The sequence below is a fragment of the Neolamprologus multifasciatus genome, chromosome 18, assembly GCF_963576455.1.
Source record: "Neolamprologus multifasciatus chromosome 18, fNeoMul1.2, whole genome shotgun sequence".
NCBI classification, from domain to species: Eukaryota; Metazoa; Chordata; class Actinopteri; order Cichliformes; family Cichlidae; genus Neolamprologus; species Neolamprologus multifasciatus.
This window is the reverse complement of record NC_140456.1, coordinates 18,982,177-18,997,239: the sequence shown is the minus strand read 5'-3', so window position 1 is coordinate 18,997,239 and position 15,063 is coordinate 18,982,177. Positions and strand designations below refer to the sequence as shown.

General features: G+C 39.4%; 2 protein-coding genes across 8 annotated transcripts in view; both read left to right on the top strand.

Moving 5' to 3' along the window:
* Window positions 1-235: 235 nt before the first annotated feature.
* On the top strand, window positions 236-9,617 carry prtfdc1b (phosphoribosyl transferase domain containing 1b). Of its 4 annotated transcripts, none has more exons than XR_014870963.1 (9): window positions 237-531; window positions 753-859; window positions 2,125-2,308; window positions 3,281-3,346; window positions 6,132-6,149; window positions 8,288-8,370; window positions 8,582-8,659; window positions 8,747-8,823; window positions 8,923-9,617. XR_014870963.1 is itself a non-coding variant. In XM_085142046.1 (9 exons), exons 1-9 carry the CDS (start codon window positions 484-486, stop codon window positions 8,968-8,970), a joined length of 678 nt encoding a protein of 225 aa, XP_084998172.1. In that variant the 5' UTR covers window positions 239-483; the 3' UTR covers window positions 8,971-9,617. The 4 variants fall into 4 exon arrangements, 2 of the variants coding, with proteins under 2 accessions (XP_084998173.1, XP_084998172.1); XM_085142046.1 differs by having other exon boundaries at window positions 239-531; window positions 8,582-8,628; XM_085142047.1 differs by lacking the exon at window positions 6,132-6,149 and having other exon boundaries at window positions 236-531; window positions 8,582-8,628.
* Window positions 9,618-11,493: 1,876 nt separating this feature from the next.
* The window catches only part of arhgap21b (Rho GTPase activating protein 21b), a 37,521-nt gene continuing 33,951 nt past the window's right edge, over window positions 11,494-15,063 (top strand). For 2 of the 4 annotated variants that reach the window (XM_085142034.1, XM_085142031.1), the window contains exons 1-2: window positions 11,495-11,740; window positions 12,673-12,868. In XM_085142034.1, the coding sequence (XP_084998160.1) occupies window positions 12,797-12,868 (72 nt within the window). In that variant the 5' untranslated portion in view covers window positions 11,495-11,740; window positions 12,673-12,796. Of the gene's footprint in view, window positions 11,741-12,672; window positions 12,869-15,063 lie in introns of all 4 variants that reach the window. The other 2 variants (XM_085142032.1, XM_085142033.1) reach the window with 2 other exon arrangements.

Sequence of the window (15,063 nt, the reverse complement as noted above, 5' to 3'; positions counted from 1 at the left end):
TTTTACAGAATAAGTTTTCAGCTGAAAGACTTGTAACTTTGTAAAAATGATGCATGGTTAGGAAAAGGCAGATTTCATGAAACGATCTCCATGGCACTGCCTGTTCTGAATAATAAAAACATTTAATAAATATATATATTTTTTGCTGCATGATTTTCCTCATGATTGTATGCTGTAGTATACTGTTAGTTTTGGGTATTCTCTCCAACACTGCCCGGTGTTGTGCCAAAAAGTGATCACTTCATTACTAGCCTTTGAACAGGTACACACAGAAAGGTGGGGCCCCATGAAAAGCAGCAGTACATGTAAATCTAATGTTAGAGCGCCCCTGCTGGATGGTTGCTGTTTGACAGCGAGAAATGCAAAGTGTTCGGTTTCCTAACATTCCTTCACCCCCATGCTCCTCCTCTCTCCTGTTGGTGCCAACTCCCTCTATCAACTTTCCTGAGACAAAAGCTCCTTTTGTGGCGGTGGAAAAACAACATGGCAGAATTTGCCGTCCAGTCCGAAGGAAGAAGCGAGGGGATTGTGGTAATTAAATTAGGGGGCTGACGGGGAAGGGACAAGTGTCGAAGAAAAGCGTCGCTCGTGTATGGATGCACAATTTGCGCAGGGAGACAACTTTGCGCGCCTTGCAGATTGCTTAAAGTCACATGTGCTTCTGGTGCAAGCAAGATAAAACTCGTACCCGCTGTTTTTCTCCTTGTAGTACAGCAGAAACATGATGTTTGCGTTTATCTCCCCCCCTGCAGATTAAAGATGACTGGCCAGGCTACAGTTTAGATCTCTTCAGCTATCCAGCACACTACTCCGGAGATTTAGACTGTGTCATCATCCCGCATGGCGTGATTATGGACAGGTACATGACTACAACTGGGAAGTCGCTTTCTTTGTTCTTTGATAAAATCGTGCATGGAGGAAGTATTGGGAAGCCTTTGTACACTTTCTGGGGAAATCCAGGGGATATCATGCACAGATTATGCGATATGAACTTGACGGAAGTTTTGGCATGCTTTTATTGAAATGAATCCTGGTAAAGCTTAGAAATTCCCCAAAGAAACAAACAAAACAAAGAAAAAACCACAGCTCCCCAATGAAAGCTCAAATCCCACAGTAACTCCCCACGTGTATTCATACTTCTTTGGTAAAAAAGAGAAAAGTCAGCAGTTCAATCATACTTTGTTTTAAATAGTACTTATTGTAGACTGTATGTCTAGAAAAGAAAGAAAAGAAAGAAATCAGAAAATGAATTTTGAATTAAATAATTGGGGTTTTTGTCATGTGACACAAAGCTTTTTATCTTACTGTAAAACACAAAAGCTCTATGTGTGGGTTTGTTTATGTTTCTGCTACCTGCCATTACACGATCAGGAGCCGAATAACCAAACTTGGCACACAGGTACATTTTATGTGCTTGAAGTTTTTAATCTATTACCGATATCATGACATCATGATGTTTCCCAGCAATCGTCTAACAAAGGTCTAAAATGATCTGTTCTTAATACTCGTGCACTTTTATTTAATAACAAAACTATGTCAGTTTTATGTAATAACAGTAGTTATAATTTATATCTACAAAAGAGGTTCTCTGGCAACCACCTAGCAATGGGCTCAAATCAACCATTTTTAGAATTTACGCATGTGGAACACCTTATGATTATCATTTCATGTCAAACAGCACGAGCAGGCTGAACAGTACTGAAGCATGGACATGTACTACTATGTATAGTTGTGGTCAGAGGTTTAAACAAGTTGCTTAGGCATAGAATAAAAAGTGCAGTAGGAATGTGTGTGCGACTGGCTGAATAAGCGCTTTAGGTGCTCAATTAGTGTCAAAAAGTGCTTTGCAAGTACCGGTCAGTTTAAATCACATGTGAGCCATCTGTTTTTCTTTCTTATAAAATATTTAAAACATTTACTTAAATGTAGTAAACGGTTAATCAATCAGTTTACCTGTCTTTGCATATTTAACCATAATTATTCATTATGGTGAAATAGGAACACAAAGCTAAACAAATTTAAACATCACATATGGTTGTGGACCGACAGGGGTTTCAAAACCGTCTTAATTGACGAGACCAGAGATCTTTTAGAGGTAATTCACCTTTTCTTCATTGTACACAGAACAGAATGTCTCGCTAGAAACATCATGGATGACCTGGGGAACCACGCCATTGTGGTCCTGTGCGTGTTGAAAGGAGGTTACCAGTTTTGTGCCGACCTGGTGGACAGGATCAAGGACCTTAGCCACAACTCCAACCGCACAATCCCCATGACGGTACACTTCATCCGTCTCAAGAGTTACTTGGTGAGCTGTTGCCCACTCCAGCAAAGAAAGCTGACAGTTTATCTTGAGTGGCATTTGTGTGAGAAGTGGAAAGCATTTTCACGCTCAAAAGTATCACCTGTGAGTTTAGCGTTAGTCACAAGATGTGTATTATTTTTCATGCATTAGAACATTGGTGTCTTCCTCTAACTTTGCCTTGAAAGTGCTGTTATGATTTGATGTGATTGCTGACAATTTTTTTTAGCTGTGAAGTACTGCTGGTGAGATACCCTTGCTGGCCACTTTATTGGGTACACCTTCAAGCTACACAGGGTTAAACTTCTCTGTGGAGAATTATTCCCTGTTCTTAGATGACGAAGGGGGCATCCGGTGTGGTCTTCTGCTGCGACAGCCACCCTGCTCCAGGGTTCAATGTGATGTGCATACAGATATATCTGAGTTACTGTTGCTTTTCTATCAGATCAATGAAGTCTCTCCTCTGACCTCTGGCGTCAACAACGCATCTTCACGCAGAGAACTGGCACTTACTGAATATTTTCTCTTTTGTGGACAATTCTCTATGAACCCTAGAGATGGTTCTGTGGGAAAATCCAAGTAGATCAGCAGTTTCTGAAATACTCAGGCCGGTCTGGCACAGTAACAGCCAAGCTATGCTCAGAGTCACTTAATTCCTCCTTTATCCTTATTCTGAAACTCGATTTGAACTTCAGCGGGTCATTTTAACCATGTCTACATACATAAAAGCTTTGAGTTGCTGTCATGTGATTAGCTGATTATATTTGAGTTAATGAGGAACTGAACAGATATACCTCATTAAACAAGTAGTTCGGGCATTGGACTTGCATGCCTCCGGGGTGAGGTGTTTTTTCAGGCATGTCCAAATGAGATGAAGCTCCAGGATAGACTCAGTGCATTCTTGAGAGATCATATCTCTTATAGATAGATGAATGGATAATTGAAAAAAACAATTTCTCCTGTATTTTATGTCCACAGAATGACGAATCAACAGAGGATCTTCACATCCTCGGAGGAGAGGACTTGTCTTTTTTAGCTGGAAAGGTAAGATTTTCATCATCATTGAGACGTCTGAGCCTTATGATGGGCCGTGCTTTTGTAAAAAATAGGTAGCATGGAGATGGTGATTATTGATAGACAGCAGCCTCAAGAGGGCACCCTTCCCTCTAATGTGCTGTTTGCCTCACTTCAGTGAATGAGATCAAAGATGGCAGTTTCTGACACACCTAGCGCTGATCACATGCCAGCTATGACGAAAGGTTTATTCCATTTTATCTCAAGTGAAGCAAAATGTACGGTGTAAATTGGAGGCCATACTGAGTGCATACCTCGGTAGATCAAGGGGATGACAGATTTACTTAACACAGTCCCTCTTCTACGGCTCGTCGTGTTATCCTGTAATCAGAGATGGTAGCTCACAGAACTCGAGTGTGTGTGCAGGCTGTTGCCAGCCTTTGATAGTGCATGCCACCTAACAAAGGGTCTCAGTGAAACAGTGCAGACTTGTGGTGATGACAGTCACCTTATTATAAAGAGTTGTAAAATCATTTCCAGGATTGGAGCAAAATAAGAAAAGCAAAACTTTTAGATGCTTTCATCCTGTTTTCTGGTAAAATACATATATACATAATAGTATTTTTTTGTCTCTCGGAAAAAAATGACAAACAAAACATTTTATTTGTTTGTTTACAGCAGGTTAGGAAGGACTCAATCTAACAAGGCCCTGATTACATGACATGTAACTAGTTTGATTTAGAAAGAATAATCAATCAGCACTGATTACAGCATGATGGGGTTCTGTGATGGCAGCAGATCATTTATAGTGCTGAGTTACCACTAGAGGTATTATTAAAGTGAAATTAAACCAAACTAAAAACGAAAACATTTTAGTCAACTAAAACAAAAATAAAAGCAACAAATTAAAAAAATATTAAAACTATCTGAAACAATATTGTGAACTTTGAAAACTAACTGAAATAAAATTAAAAGTATAGAGGAAATACCCTTAGTTTTAGTTTGGTAAAAATGTAGTTACAACATGCTTGATGAGGCTTTGATGGATGTCTTTAGATGTCCATGAGACAGTGAGTCAACTGCTTTCAAATGGTTTTGTGTTTTTATTGTAACACCTCTGCTGATTTGCCCAAATCTTGCCTTGGACATGTGCCCGCCATACAATGGTAAATACAAAGACTGAAACTAATTCAGACTAAAGTAAAACTAAACATTTTATACAATAAAAACTAAACTGAAACAAGAAACTAACTGAAAATAAGCAGAATTCAAAACAAAAAATTGAAATAAAAACTAATGAGAAAATCTCTGATCATATTTGTGTGCTTATATTCAATCTGGAAAGTCCTAAAGGGTTCAAAGACTATTCAGCAGGGAAAGTAGCCTAAATTACACAATTAAATAAAGAAAGAAAGAAAAGAAAAAGACAGACAAGATGAGCCTATAGAGAGCACACAGCACTCCTCTTAGCATTAAGTAAATGTGTTTGGCATAACAGAGCATTCAAACCACATTTCTGCTTACTAAATCTGGTTTATTAGAAAAAAATAAATAAATAAAACCGGCCTAAATTCCAATTTTCACCAGAGATTTGAACCATCTCACAATTATGTGAGCTCTGCTGTTCATACCCATTTATTTCTTATAAAAAGATCTGTGTACAACCTTTTTGCCAAGTAAGCAGCTTTAACTCCCACTCACACACACACGTGCACATATCTATGTAAGCATACAGAGGGATGAATCATTAACCATTACTATGGGAGTTACAAGTCAGCAGTGGTATTTTTAGATAATTAAAGTCAGCTGATATGAACATTCACAGTCATACGCATACCTCAGCAGTACATGCACACAGTAGCCAGGTGCCTAAAACTTGAATAGGATATGAGGTAGTAGGCTTGACTCACTGCTTTCCTCACAGAATGTTTAGTGTGCTTGTGAAATCCCTGAGCTCACTGTGACGTGCTGCTAATTTTTGTCCCAGGTCCTAACAGAATGAGGTGATGCTTTCCAGGAAGAGGTTACCTAATTGTTTAACAGTGTACACATTACTGTTCATTTGCTTTTTGGCCTCCCTGAAATGTAGTTTTCAGACAGTGAGCTTTACATATCTTGTATAGCTCATTGCTTTTGCATTTCTCCAGGGTTTAGTGTGCTCTAAATAAATCTGTATGAATAATGAGTCCTAAACAAAGCACGACTGCACCCTCGGATGAACCCTTTGTTTAAAAAAGTGGAGTAAACTCTGGCAGTTAGAGAGTTTCACTTTTCATCGTGTCCTAGCTAAGTTGAAGCGAAGCCCAGACAGCAGCTCTTAATAAAGACACTGCCCAGTCGTCTTCAGTTTATTAGACAGACATTCGCAGAATTTCAGCTATTTCTGTGCGACATTCAGGGCAGCACTGCAGGAACATAGCTTTCCAATCTGGATTAGGATCATTCGTTTAGCTGAATCACTGATATCATAAATGCAAAGAGTCTCGCGGATGTAGTGTATGAAAAAATGTGGTTGGTTTAGCTGATATTGGCCATATTTCAGTACTTCTGCTTTTATTTCAGCTGCAGCCTGATCATTTCCTGAAAAAATTATTCGTCAGTTGGTTTTGTGTTGCACTTCAGAACTCAACAAAGTGTATTTCTCTGTTTATAATTTATTGCTTCTTAAATCACCTCTAAGCGGCTTTTGTGTTTCTTTTTTTTTTAAACGTGTGAGTGTTAGTCTTGTAAGTGTGGAGCAGATTATCTGTTTTCAATCAAGAGTAATTGTTTGTTCCTGCCCTCTCTTTTCTCCCCGACATGCTCGCTCCATAAGAATGTTCTGGTTGTGGAGGTGAGTCAGCCATGTTTTTGCTACTCTGCTTTTCCCCGTGTTCACCAAATGGACCTTATTGTGTTCCTTGTTGTTGTTGTTGTTGTTGATGATGTTTTCCAGGTCAGGAAAACTCATTTAAAGTTTTTATCTTCTTCTTGAAGGTCCTGAATTCAACATGAGGACACTTTTTAATTGCCTGACCCATATTTGAGAAACCAAATAGATTTATTGCTTTGTGTGTGTGTGTGTGTGTGTGTGTGTGTTTTTAACTAACATCATTGAAAATCTTGCCTTGCCCTACATACTGGAATAGGTGCACTGCAAAAAAATAAAAAGGAAATGTAGGCCTGCAGTCATCATCGTGGGCATTCATGATAAGTACTTACTGTAAAAAGATTGTAGGAGTAAACATTTTGAAACAGCTCCCTTTAGTCAGTGCACAACTGTGTGTGACAGGGAACTCGCAATCTGTGGCCGCTTCAGCTTTAAGTAATATTAAAATCTTTGTGTGTCAACGTCATCGGGATAAAGCAAGATGGAAAGACTTAGCGTCTCACAAAAACCAATACATTACATCAGGTGCGTCACATTGTACAGGAAGTAACAGAGTTAAAAGGAAATAAAAAGTCAAAATCAGGAAAGGCTCTGAGGAGGTCGATGACTCAGCCGACAGGATTTCCACAGGCAGAATTTTCCATATTTATAAGACATAGATACCGCTGTGTACTTGTTATGCAATTGCATAACAACCTTGTCTTAGTTTTGACTTGTGCAGTGGGTTGGTCAGTAAAAAACCCTTTTTGCTATCAGTATTGTAAAATGGCAGTCATCGCTCAATGGTATTTACAAGGGGTAAAATACAAGCACTGATAGATAGTAATGACTTTAATACTAAAGCACTGAAACACACAAGGTTACAAAATGTTTCACTAGATACGAGAGAGATAGGAGAATACTTTATAGAAGTGTACATATCCTAACAAACAGTACCTACAAATACACACAGGTACCGATTTTCAGTGATATCAACTTTAATATTAGGAAATTAACTAAGCGTATATATATTTTCTTCCTCTCTTTTTTGCCATATTTTTCAAGTAACCTGTGTTTGACGACAGCATAATAAAACTGGAAGTTCTGTTTTTTGTGCCCCCCCCCACCCCCCATATGGCCACCCCTATGAAAAAATTCTGGAGGCGCCCCTGCGTGGGGCAGTTAAAAGGCCCGGATCAGGTGATCAGAGATCAGGTGATATAACACCTCAGCAGGCCACCAGGGCTTTGTGATTGATAAAAATCTGCAGTGTGGTCTGAATTTCACTGGGAGCCAGTGAAGGGAAGCAAGTGTGTAGTTCGGGGCTCACAGCAAAGGATTTTAGCGATATTTCTTAGATGACTGGATGAGCTTAGAGACATGAGATTCAAAACTCAAACACCTGTCAAAAGTAATACCAACATTTTGAGCACAGGATTTATTGGCAAGTGCAGCCAATGTAGTGACTGACCTCTGTACAGAAACCCCACTTTTACCAGGACTGTGATAATAAAGTATTTATAAAGCATTCACTGTGGTAGTGAGAGGCTCTTGAGCTGACTTAACAGAAAACAGATCATACTACATCATAATAGCTATTTTGTGTAAGGAATTTAAATATGGGTCATTTAACTTAAATGAAATGAGAGAAGGATACAAGCAAAGTGCATTTAAAAATAAGTAAAATAGGTTTTAAAATCTTAAATTCCTGCAGTGTTATAATTAGGCTAAAGCTGTTAGTCTGTTCTGGCCAATTCAGTGACAGCTGAAAAATGTGTGAGGACAGTCACACACACTGACATGATCGAGCGTACTGTTGTGGCTTTGGTTCGCCTCAGCGTTTGCCTACATCCTAGAGTAAGAGGTCAGATGATGTTTTTTTTTTGATTGAATATCACATGTTTGTGTTTAAATTCCTCTTTTGAGTGAATTCAAGTAATTCCTAGTGAATGCTTGTAAACAGTTGCGTAATTTGAGTACAGTGTGACACTGACTGCACTTAGTTTCTGTATCACTTCTAGTCCAGAGAAAGAAGAATTGAGTTTTTGTTCTTTTTTTTTCCTCACTGCCATGTTATTACTTTCTCAGTCCAGTTTCTACATCTTCCACCCCCACCCTCACAGGGCATTGTAGGCACCGGAAAGACGATGAAGACTCTCCTGAAGCACGTCGAAGCCTTCGGGCCCAAAATGATCAAAGTAGCAGGGTAAAGCCGCCAAACAAAACCAGCTCAATTTCCTGCTTTGCGAATCACTGTTTCCCCCTTTCAGTCGAGACACACACACAGACACACAGAGAGGCAAAGACTAACATTGTGATGCAGATTTCAGGTACCGCAGTTTTTTTTGAAGTGACGCTGTCTCCTGAGACGGTTTGAGTCGGCTGTTGTAAATAATGTGTGCTTTTGTTTCCCTCAGATTGCTGGTGAAGAGAGTGCCGCATAGCTCAGCATGTGTTCCTGACTGTACGTACCTGACCAACCCTTTTATGGCTCAGTGAGTCATTCACACTTAAAAAAATTGTTGCATTTGCCGAGTCCCAAACTATTGGAAATATTTGCCTTTGTCGTTTTGTGCTTTCAGATGTCGGCTTTGAGATACCCAATCGTTTTGTGGTTGGATATGCTTTAGACTACAATGAGTATTTTAGAGATCTCAGTGTAAGTCAGTGTCTGGCTTCTTTCTTTCTTCTTTTTTTTGACGACTGTATTGGGAATCCAGTAACACAATAAAGACCTGTGCTTTGGTGCTTCTTTTAGCACATTTGCGTGATCAGCGACACCGGGAAGATGAAATATAAGATTTAAAGAGAGGGCCGGCGATAGAGGCGACTGTCGAGCAGATGTCATCGGACGGCCAGCCCAGACACTTCCTGTGAGATGCCATTGACTTACAGCTGCTATGGTGACATCTGATCCCAATCATGCCTGCGTTGTTATAACATTCCTGGTTCCAAACATGTTAACGTTTTAACAACACACACTGCAACATTTAACTGGAGATTTGAACACAAAAAGCGCATGCTTGAGGATAAGTCGGAGCTTTGTTGCTTTGACACAGGTGATTCAGGTTTAAAACGTGTAGTGTTAAGTGGAGGGAATGCTGTTCTAACTCTATATCTAAAGCATCCAATCATCCCAGGTGTACTGCTTCTTTTATAAAATGTAAAGCATTCAATAACCACTGCATGTGAGGAATACCAACAAAACCTAAAATGAAAGGAAGTTGTTGTTTTTTTTAAATTCGTTCTCCACCTGTGCGATGCCTTTTTAAAGTTTCATCTGATTTTCCGTCACTTTTAACACACAAGGGAGAAACAGTTCAAGTCTTGTCAACACTAAGTGCCATTACTACCTCCTTTGTGTGTGCGTTTGCATGTTTTTTCACTTGCTGTACTTTTGTCATTTCTCTGTATCAGTTTATGTTCTAACATACAATAAAATGTTTTTTTTTTAAGATTTCTGCATTCTACTATTAATGTTCCCACGTGATTTTAGGAATGAATGTTTTTAGTACTAATTGATTTACAATGGTTCCTTGGCTGAGCTATGAATATAAAGAAGACCTTGTGTAATATGTTTCTTAGGCTGATGATATGCAAAAGGGGCTTGGAGTCTTTTTCTTTTTTTCATACGTCTTTTTAATGGTGTTGAGCTTCTCTTAATTTTATGGAAAACTGGCACCCATATAGGCCCCGAAGTAGCAAAGCTTTAAACCAAAAGCATCCTGAAACATCAGGTTGCCATTGTTTTGTTTTAAAAAGGGGGTTTTAACTGTAAGTGAACTTACAAAATGAACAAAAGAGAGCTCGTTGTGCTGAGCTGCTGTGCTCTTTGTATGCACTTGACATGTGACTCCCTTTGCTTAAGCACTGAGCACAACGTGCTATAAAGAAAACCATCTCTTGGGACAGTGAATAGACTTTGCCTTTTTGACTCACCAGACCTCCAACAGTGATAAAGTAAGAGCTGCAATTGAATTACATTATTGCAACCCCTAAATTTGTAGTCAGTACTTTTACCAGTAGTGGAAGAAGTACTCTAATCTTTTTCAGAAGCAAAAGCAGCAATGCACCACTGTAAATATTCACAATTACAGAAAAAGTTCATGTATAATATGTTACAGTTGGATGTCAATAGCACTTCTCAGTTTACTATGGACCAAACTTCAATATAGTTGTAATATTTTAAAGCGGGGGTGTCAAAGTACCTTTAATTAACAAGTCACATTCAGCCCAATATAATCTCAAGTGAGCTGTGTAGTCCAGCTAAACAAATGCACAAAAACCTTTTAATATAAATGTGTGTGACATAAATATGTGTTTATATCTGCATTGCATGTCTGAAAAAATTAGTGCAATTTCAGCACTATGGGTGCATGGGTGCTACATGTGCATTACACATCACATTGTAATAAAAAATGTTTTTGGATCTAAATAACTACAGGCTTTAGTGCAGCTGACTTTAATGGAGGCTGAAATGACTGATTTCTCCAGAATTACAAAGTCATACAAACGGAAACTAAAATAATAATAAAAAAACAACAACCAACATTTACAATTCGCAATAATAAACAATATAGTTATTTAAAAAACAAAATTAAAATGAAGTTAATAACAGTACAATACTGGTACTGTGTAAGAGAAATATGTACACCATAAATCTAAGAAAAACAGCTGCTTGAAGATATAATGCTAAGTATTTAGGTTTTATATCAATTTTCAGAGCTGATATATCCCACTTGGACCCACTGAAAGTAGAACCGGCTGGACAGGACAGCTTTGTGAAATTCTCCTCCCTAACTGACCTCTGTAACAAAAGCTGCCAGTCCCAGGAACAGGTGGCTCCTTATGTTGGAGAGGCATAAAAGGGGCATTTGTCAGGGGTCTGAGAATCCGAGCACTTATTTCAGTCTGCAGCTAAAGTGCAGCGAAGGAGTGTCCATTTATTGTTAACTATCTGCTTCGTGGATAAGATGAAAGAAAAGATTTTATGCTGTGTGGTATGTGTGAAATCACCACTGCCCTCCACATTACTAGCTCAGCTCGACCTCACTTTGAACCGGGGCATGTGACTCCTCGTTCACCCTTGCTGTGCGTACGAAACCAAAAGCACGACGAGTTTTTGAACGGCTTGAATTGCGGATTTGTTACACGATGCATCTTTTCATCTTCTCCCCTGTTCTCCCGGGAATACTGTTCCGATAGTTCACGGGAACGGTTAAAAAAACGCCACCGTTTACAAGCGCAGATACAAGCTTATTGTAAACTCGCGCCTCATTGGCCCGGTCAAATACAACCCCGCTCTTGATTGGCTGATAGTGTCCTGTTGACCGAAGGTGGACTCCTAGAGAGTCGGGAACAGTGGAGGCAAAAAAAAATTCCAAACTGCACCATGCGCCTCCACTGAGTAGGTTTGGATTAATCACCGGAAAGTCGTTTGTACTCAGACTCTATTAAATTATGACAACGCCCTCCGCACTGGACCATACACGATATGTTTGTACTTTTTCTGCGGGTTTTTATGGATAAGCATCGCCGTCGTTGACAGCCTATAATGACGCTTCTCAACTACACAGGTAACTTTGTTTTAACTCCAACCGTTAGCATGGAGGCTAACTGTTAGCAGCCTGTTGCCGCAGTTTGCTTGGTTGTCGCTTTTGCCCACTTTGCTAGTTTTACAGGGAGCTTCCATAAACACGCAAAAGGGGCAGCAGTGCCTCGTGTGGACGTTTGGACCGCTTTTATTGTGGTATTTTATGTAAAGTAACAAAGGGAAAAGCTTCTTTTGTTGAGCGCTCGGGAACAACAGCTCGGCATGCTCCTTTCGTGTCTCATTTAAACATCGATTTCAATCATGAAATCCATCCTCTGAAAAGCACAAACGTCGGCTTTGTCGTGAAACAAACGGCAAATAAAGCTCGTGTGTTTTTATTGTTTAAGAAATAGTTTCTGTGGGGTTTCGTGTCTCAATTTTGAATGCGACGGACATATTTCGCCCAGCCTCCCGACAGTCCCCAGTCCACTTGTTGCTGGCTATTCAGTTAATGCACCGCTGGCTCTCCACGTTGTTGTGCTTTACGCTGGTTATAGTCCTGGTGTTGGCTACTACAACATTTTTAGACTTCATTAAGTTAGTTAAAATGAATTATTATTACAGTTGACTATCAAATTCCGTTTGTTCTAACTTTTTATGATGTGCCGTCACATAGTATTACCCTGAATCAGCCCGTTTTCAAGCACCTGAGTGTGAAGCTCTCCAAGGATGAGACACAAAAGCAGCATTTAGAAGTAGCGTTTGGTTAGGACCCTGTTGCATAATGCTGATTGTCTAGAATTAATCACGAGTGGTCTGCTATTATAAACAACCAAGGTATTCATTCATGTTGTTTGTACAGACTCTTGGAGTAGTGTGAGATGTAATTGCTGTGCAGCTGATTCCTAAATCTGCCTTTGAATTCATTTTTTTAAATGCACTAAACACATATGTCATCTCATATCTCTCAAACAGATGGATTAAGAAATCCAGCAAGTATGGAGGTGTGAATCGGATTGGAGCATTTTTTTTAACATCCTGGTGGAGCTACACTTTTCATGTGGTGGTTTACAGACATCAGCATTTTAACTGAAGCTAAATGATGGCATCACGGTGGGTTCCTTCTTGTGAAGACGATGAGAGGCAACGAGCAAGATCTTCTTTCTGTGAGGTGAGTATGAGCCAGACTGCTTTAAAGTCCTGAAATGTGTTAAATGCTGATGACAAAAGGGATTTCCGTGGCCAACTGATTGCAGTTTCAGTGTTATCCCACCTTCTTCAGTTTGGTTTTGGGTGGGGGTGGGATTTGTTTGACACCAAGGACCAGCTGTTTGTGTTTGTAGCAACCCCTGCTGAATTCTTTTGCTCTTTATGTCAACAACATGCCTCTTATCTATTCTTGTCATAAATATGCCCATCAGATTTTTGTTTCTTTTGAGTGCTTCAGATTTTTCTCAACTAAGATTGGCCGCGGTAGTTGAACAGATCAAAAGAACAGGTTTTGGTTACAACATTTAATCAGTTTTGAAATTATAATCAAACTCAAACGATGATGTTTATCCAAGACCCGTCTTTCAGATTTTTAAGTTGTGACCCCTGTACCAGACAGGACACCATCTGCTCTTCTGAAAGCTTGCAGCCTGAATGAAGACCTTTATACCGTAATAAAGTAGGTAGCAACTGGGACTCTTTGAAATGAAAGGGCACCTATTTATAGTCTATAGTTTTCTTTGATTTGCTCCATTGCCTTTAATCTAATATTCAGCTTGTCATTTAAGCCTCCCAAGTTTGCATGATCACGATCCCTAAATGAGGGACATACAGGTGATTATGTTGTTACTTTAAACTAGCTGAATTTGATTTTTGTATCTCAGACCCAGGGGAGCAGATAATGCCTAAAAAATTATAGTTAATCAATTACAGAGTAATAGAGTTGGTTTTCCTGGGTTTCTTTTTCTAATTTATTCACAGGGATGAGTTTTTGTTTGTTTGTTTGTTCTTTCCTAAGAGGCCTGAAATTAAAATTTCTGGATCAACCAGCACACCACATACCAGCACATTCACTGTTGAAGCTCATTCAACAGACACAGTCTTAGCTGCATCTCACTGTCACAGCTAAGAAAACAAACTTAGATGATGTGCTTACCTTTTGTTATTTCAGCCATCTGGATACATGCTTGCCACTACTACATTCATTTAATGAATGAATTAACAACACTTATGGTGTAGAAAATCTTTATATATCCCCAGAAGATGACACGGGCAGTATGCTGGTGTCAGTAGACTGAAACATGTTAAGTTGCATAACACAGCATGAGAGAAAATAGACAGTTCTTTTGCATAGAATCCCAGAAACCTGTTTGTGAATACTTTAGTAAGTGTTGATGTGCCATGGGGGAAAGCCACAGCATAGTGCCGTGAGAGGAAATCCTCCTTTTTAGCACTCCCTCTAATAAGACTACCACACAAACCAATTCATGTGCTAATTTTGAGCCGGAAACCCCCTGGAGTCTCTGGTTCAGGGATTTTCTGGAAATGATGACACTGGATTTAATTAATGACCTAATAATTTTCCTAGGTGGATTTTCACTTTCTCTTACTATCTTAAAAGAGCGTGCAATGGCTGCAGTCGTTGGGAATCAGGAAAATCATTTTGATACAAGACTTGTATATTAATTTAGAGAAAGCATGTCACTGTTGGTGTTCTTGGGATTACATCAGGGGGACGGGAGCTGGATCTGGGGGTGGGGGAAAAGTCTTTCTCACCCACCCTTGCTTAATTCTTTACTAGTCAGTCCTGTTCTTTTAAAGTTTTCTCGTCCTTTATTACTATTAGACATGTGGAAAGTGTTTATAGTGAATACTGTGAAGCAGATGCTTAAAAATGGAGGAAAAATATCTGTTATTTGAATCAAAAGTTTGATTGGTGGCATTATCCTCCTCCACACTGGAGTGTCTGTCTGCTTTATCAGCTGAATAGTGCGTGGTATTCAGACATTGCAGCTGAATCCAAATAGCAGACAGCCCTTCCTCTGCTTGGATTTCAGACATTCATTTAGCGGCTTAGTGCTGATGAGTGTGCTGTTGTGTGATTATGTGTGTTTTAGGAATTTCTATATTGGCCTATGGTGTTTACTAAATCAAACTCTATTGTATGGGTTTCCCCCCCCTACAGCTTCTGTATGATGAATGCCTTTTTCACGATGGATAATTCCAGCTTTTCATTCTCTAATAGAACAACAGAAATGAGAGTGGTTGGAACTGGATTATTGTTTTGGATGATGAAGCATGATCCATATTTAGCACCGTAGGAGACCATTGACAAACAGACTTCCCCTGTCACCACAACCCTGGCTTCATTAAAGC

Bases quoted from the DNA above. Each gene is read 5' to 3' on its own strand.
- prtfdc1b (XM_085142046.1), top strand. From the start codon at position 484: ATGGCAGAATTTGCCGTCCAGTCCGAAGGAAGAAGCGAGGGGATTGTG. The intron at 860-2,124 runs GTACATGACTAC...CATTGTACACAG, and splicing joins CATGGCGTGATTATGGACAG to AACAGAATGTCTCGCTAGAA. The intron at 8,629-8,746 runs GTACGTACCTGA...TTGTGCTTTCAG, and splicing joins CTCAGCATGTGTTCCTGACT to ATGTCGGCTTTGAGATACCC.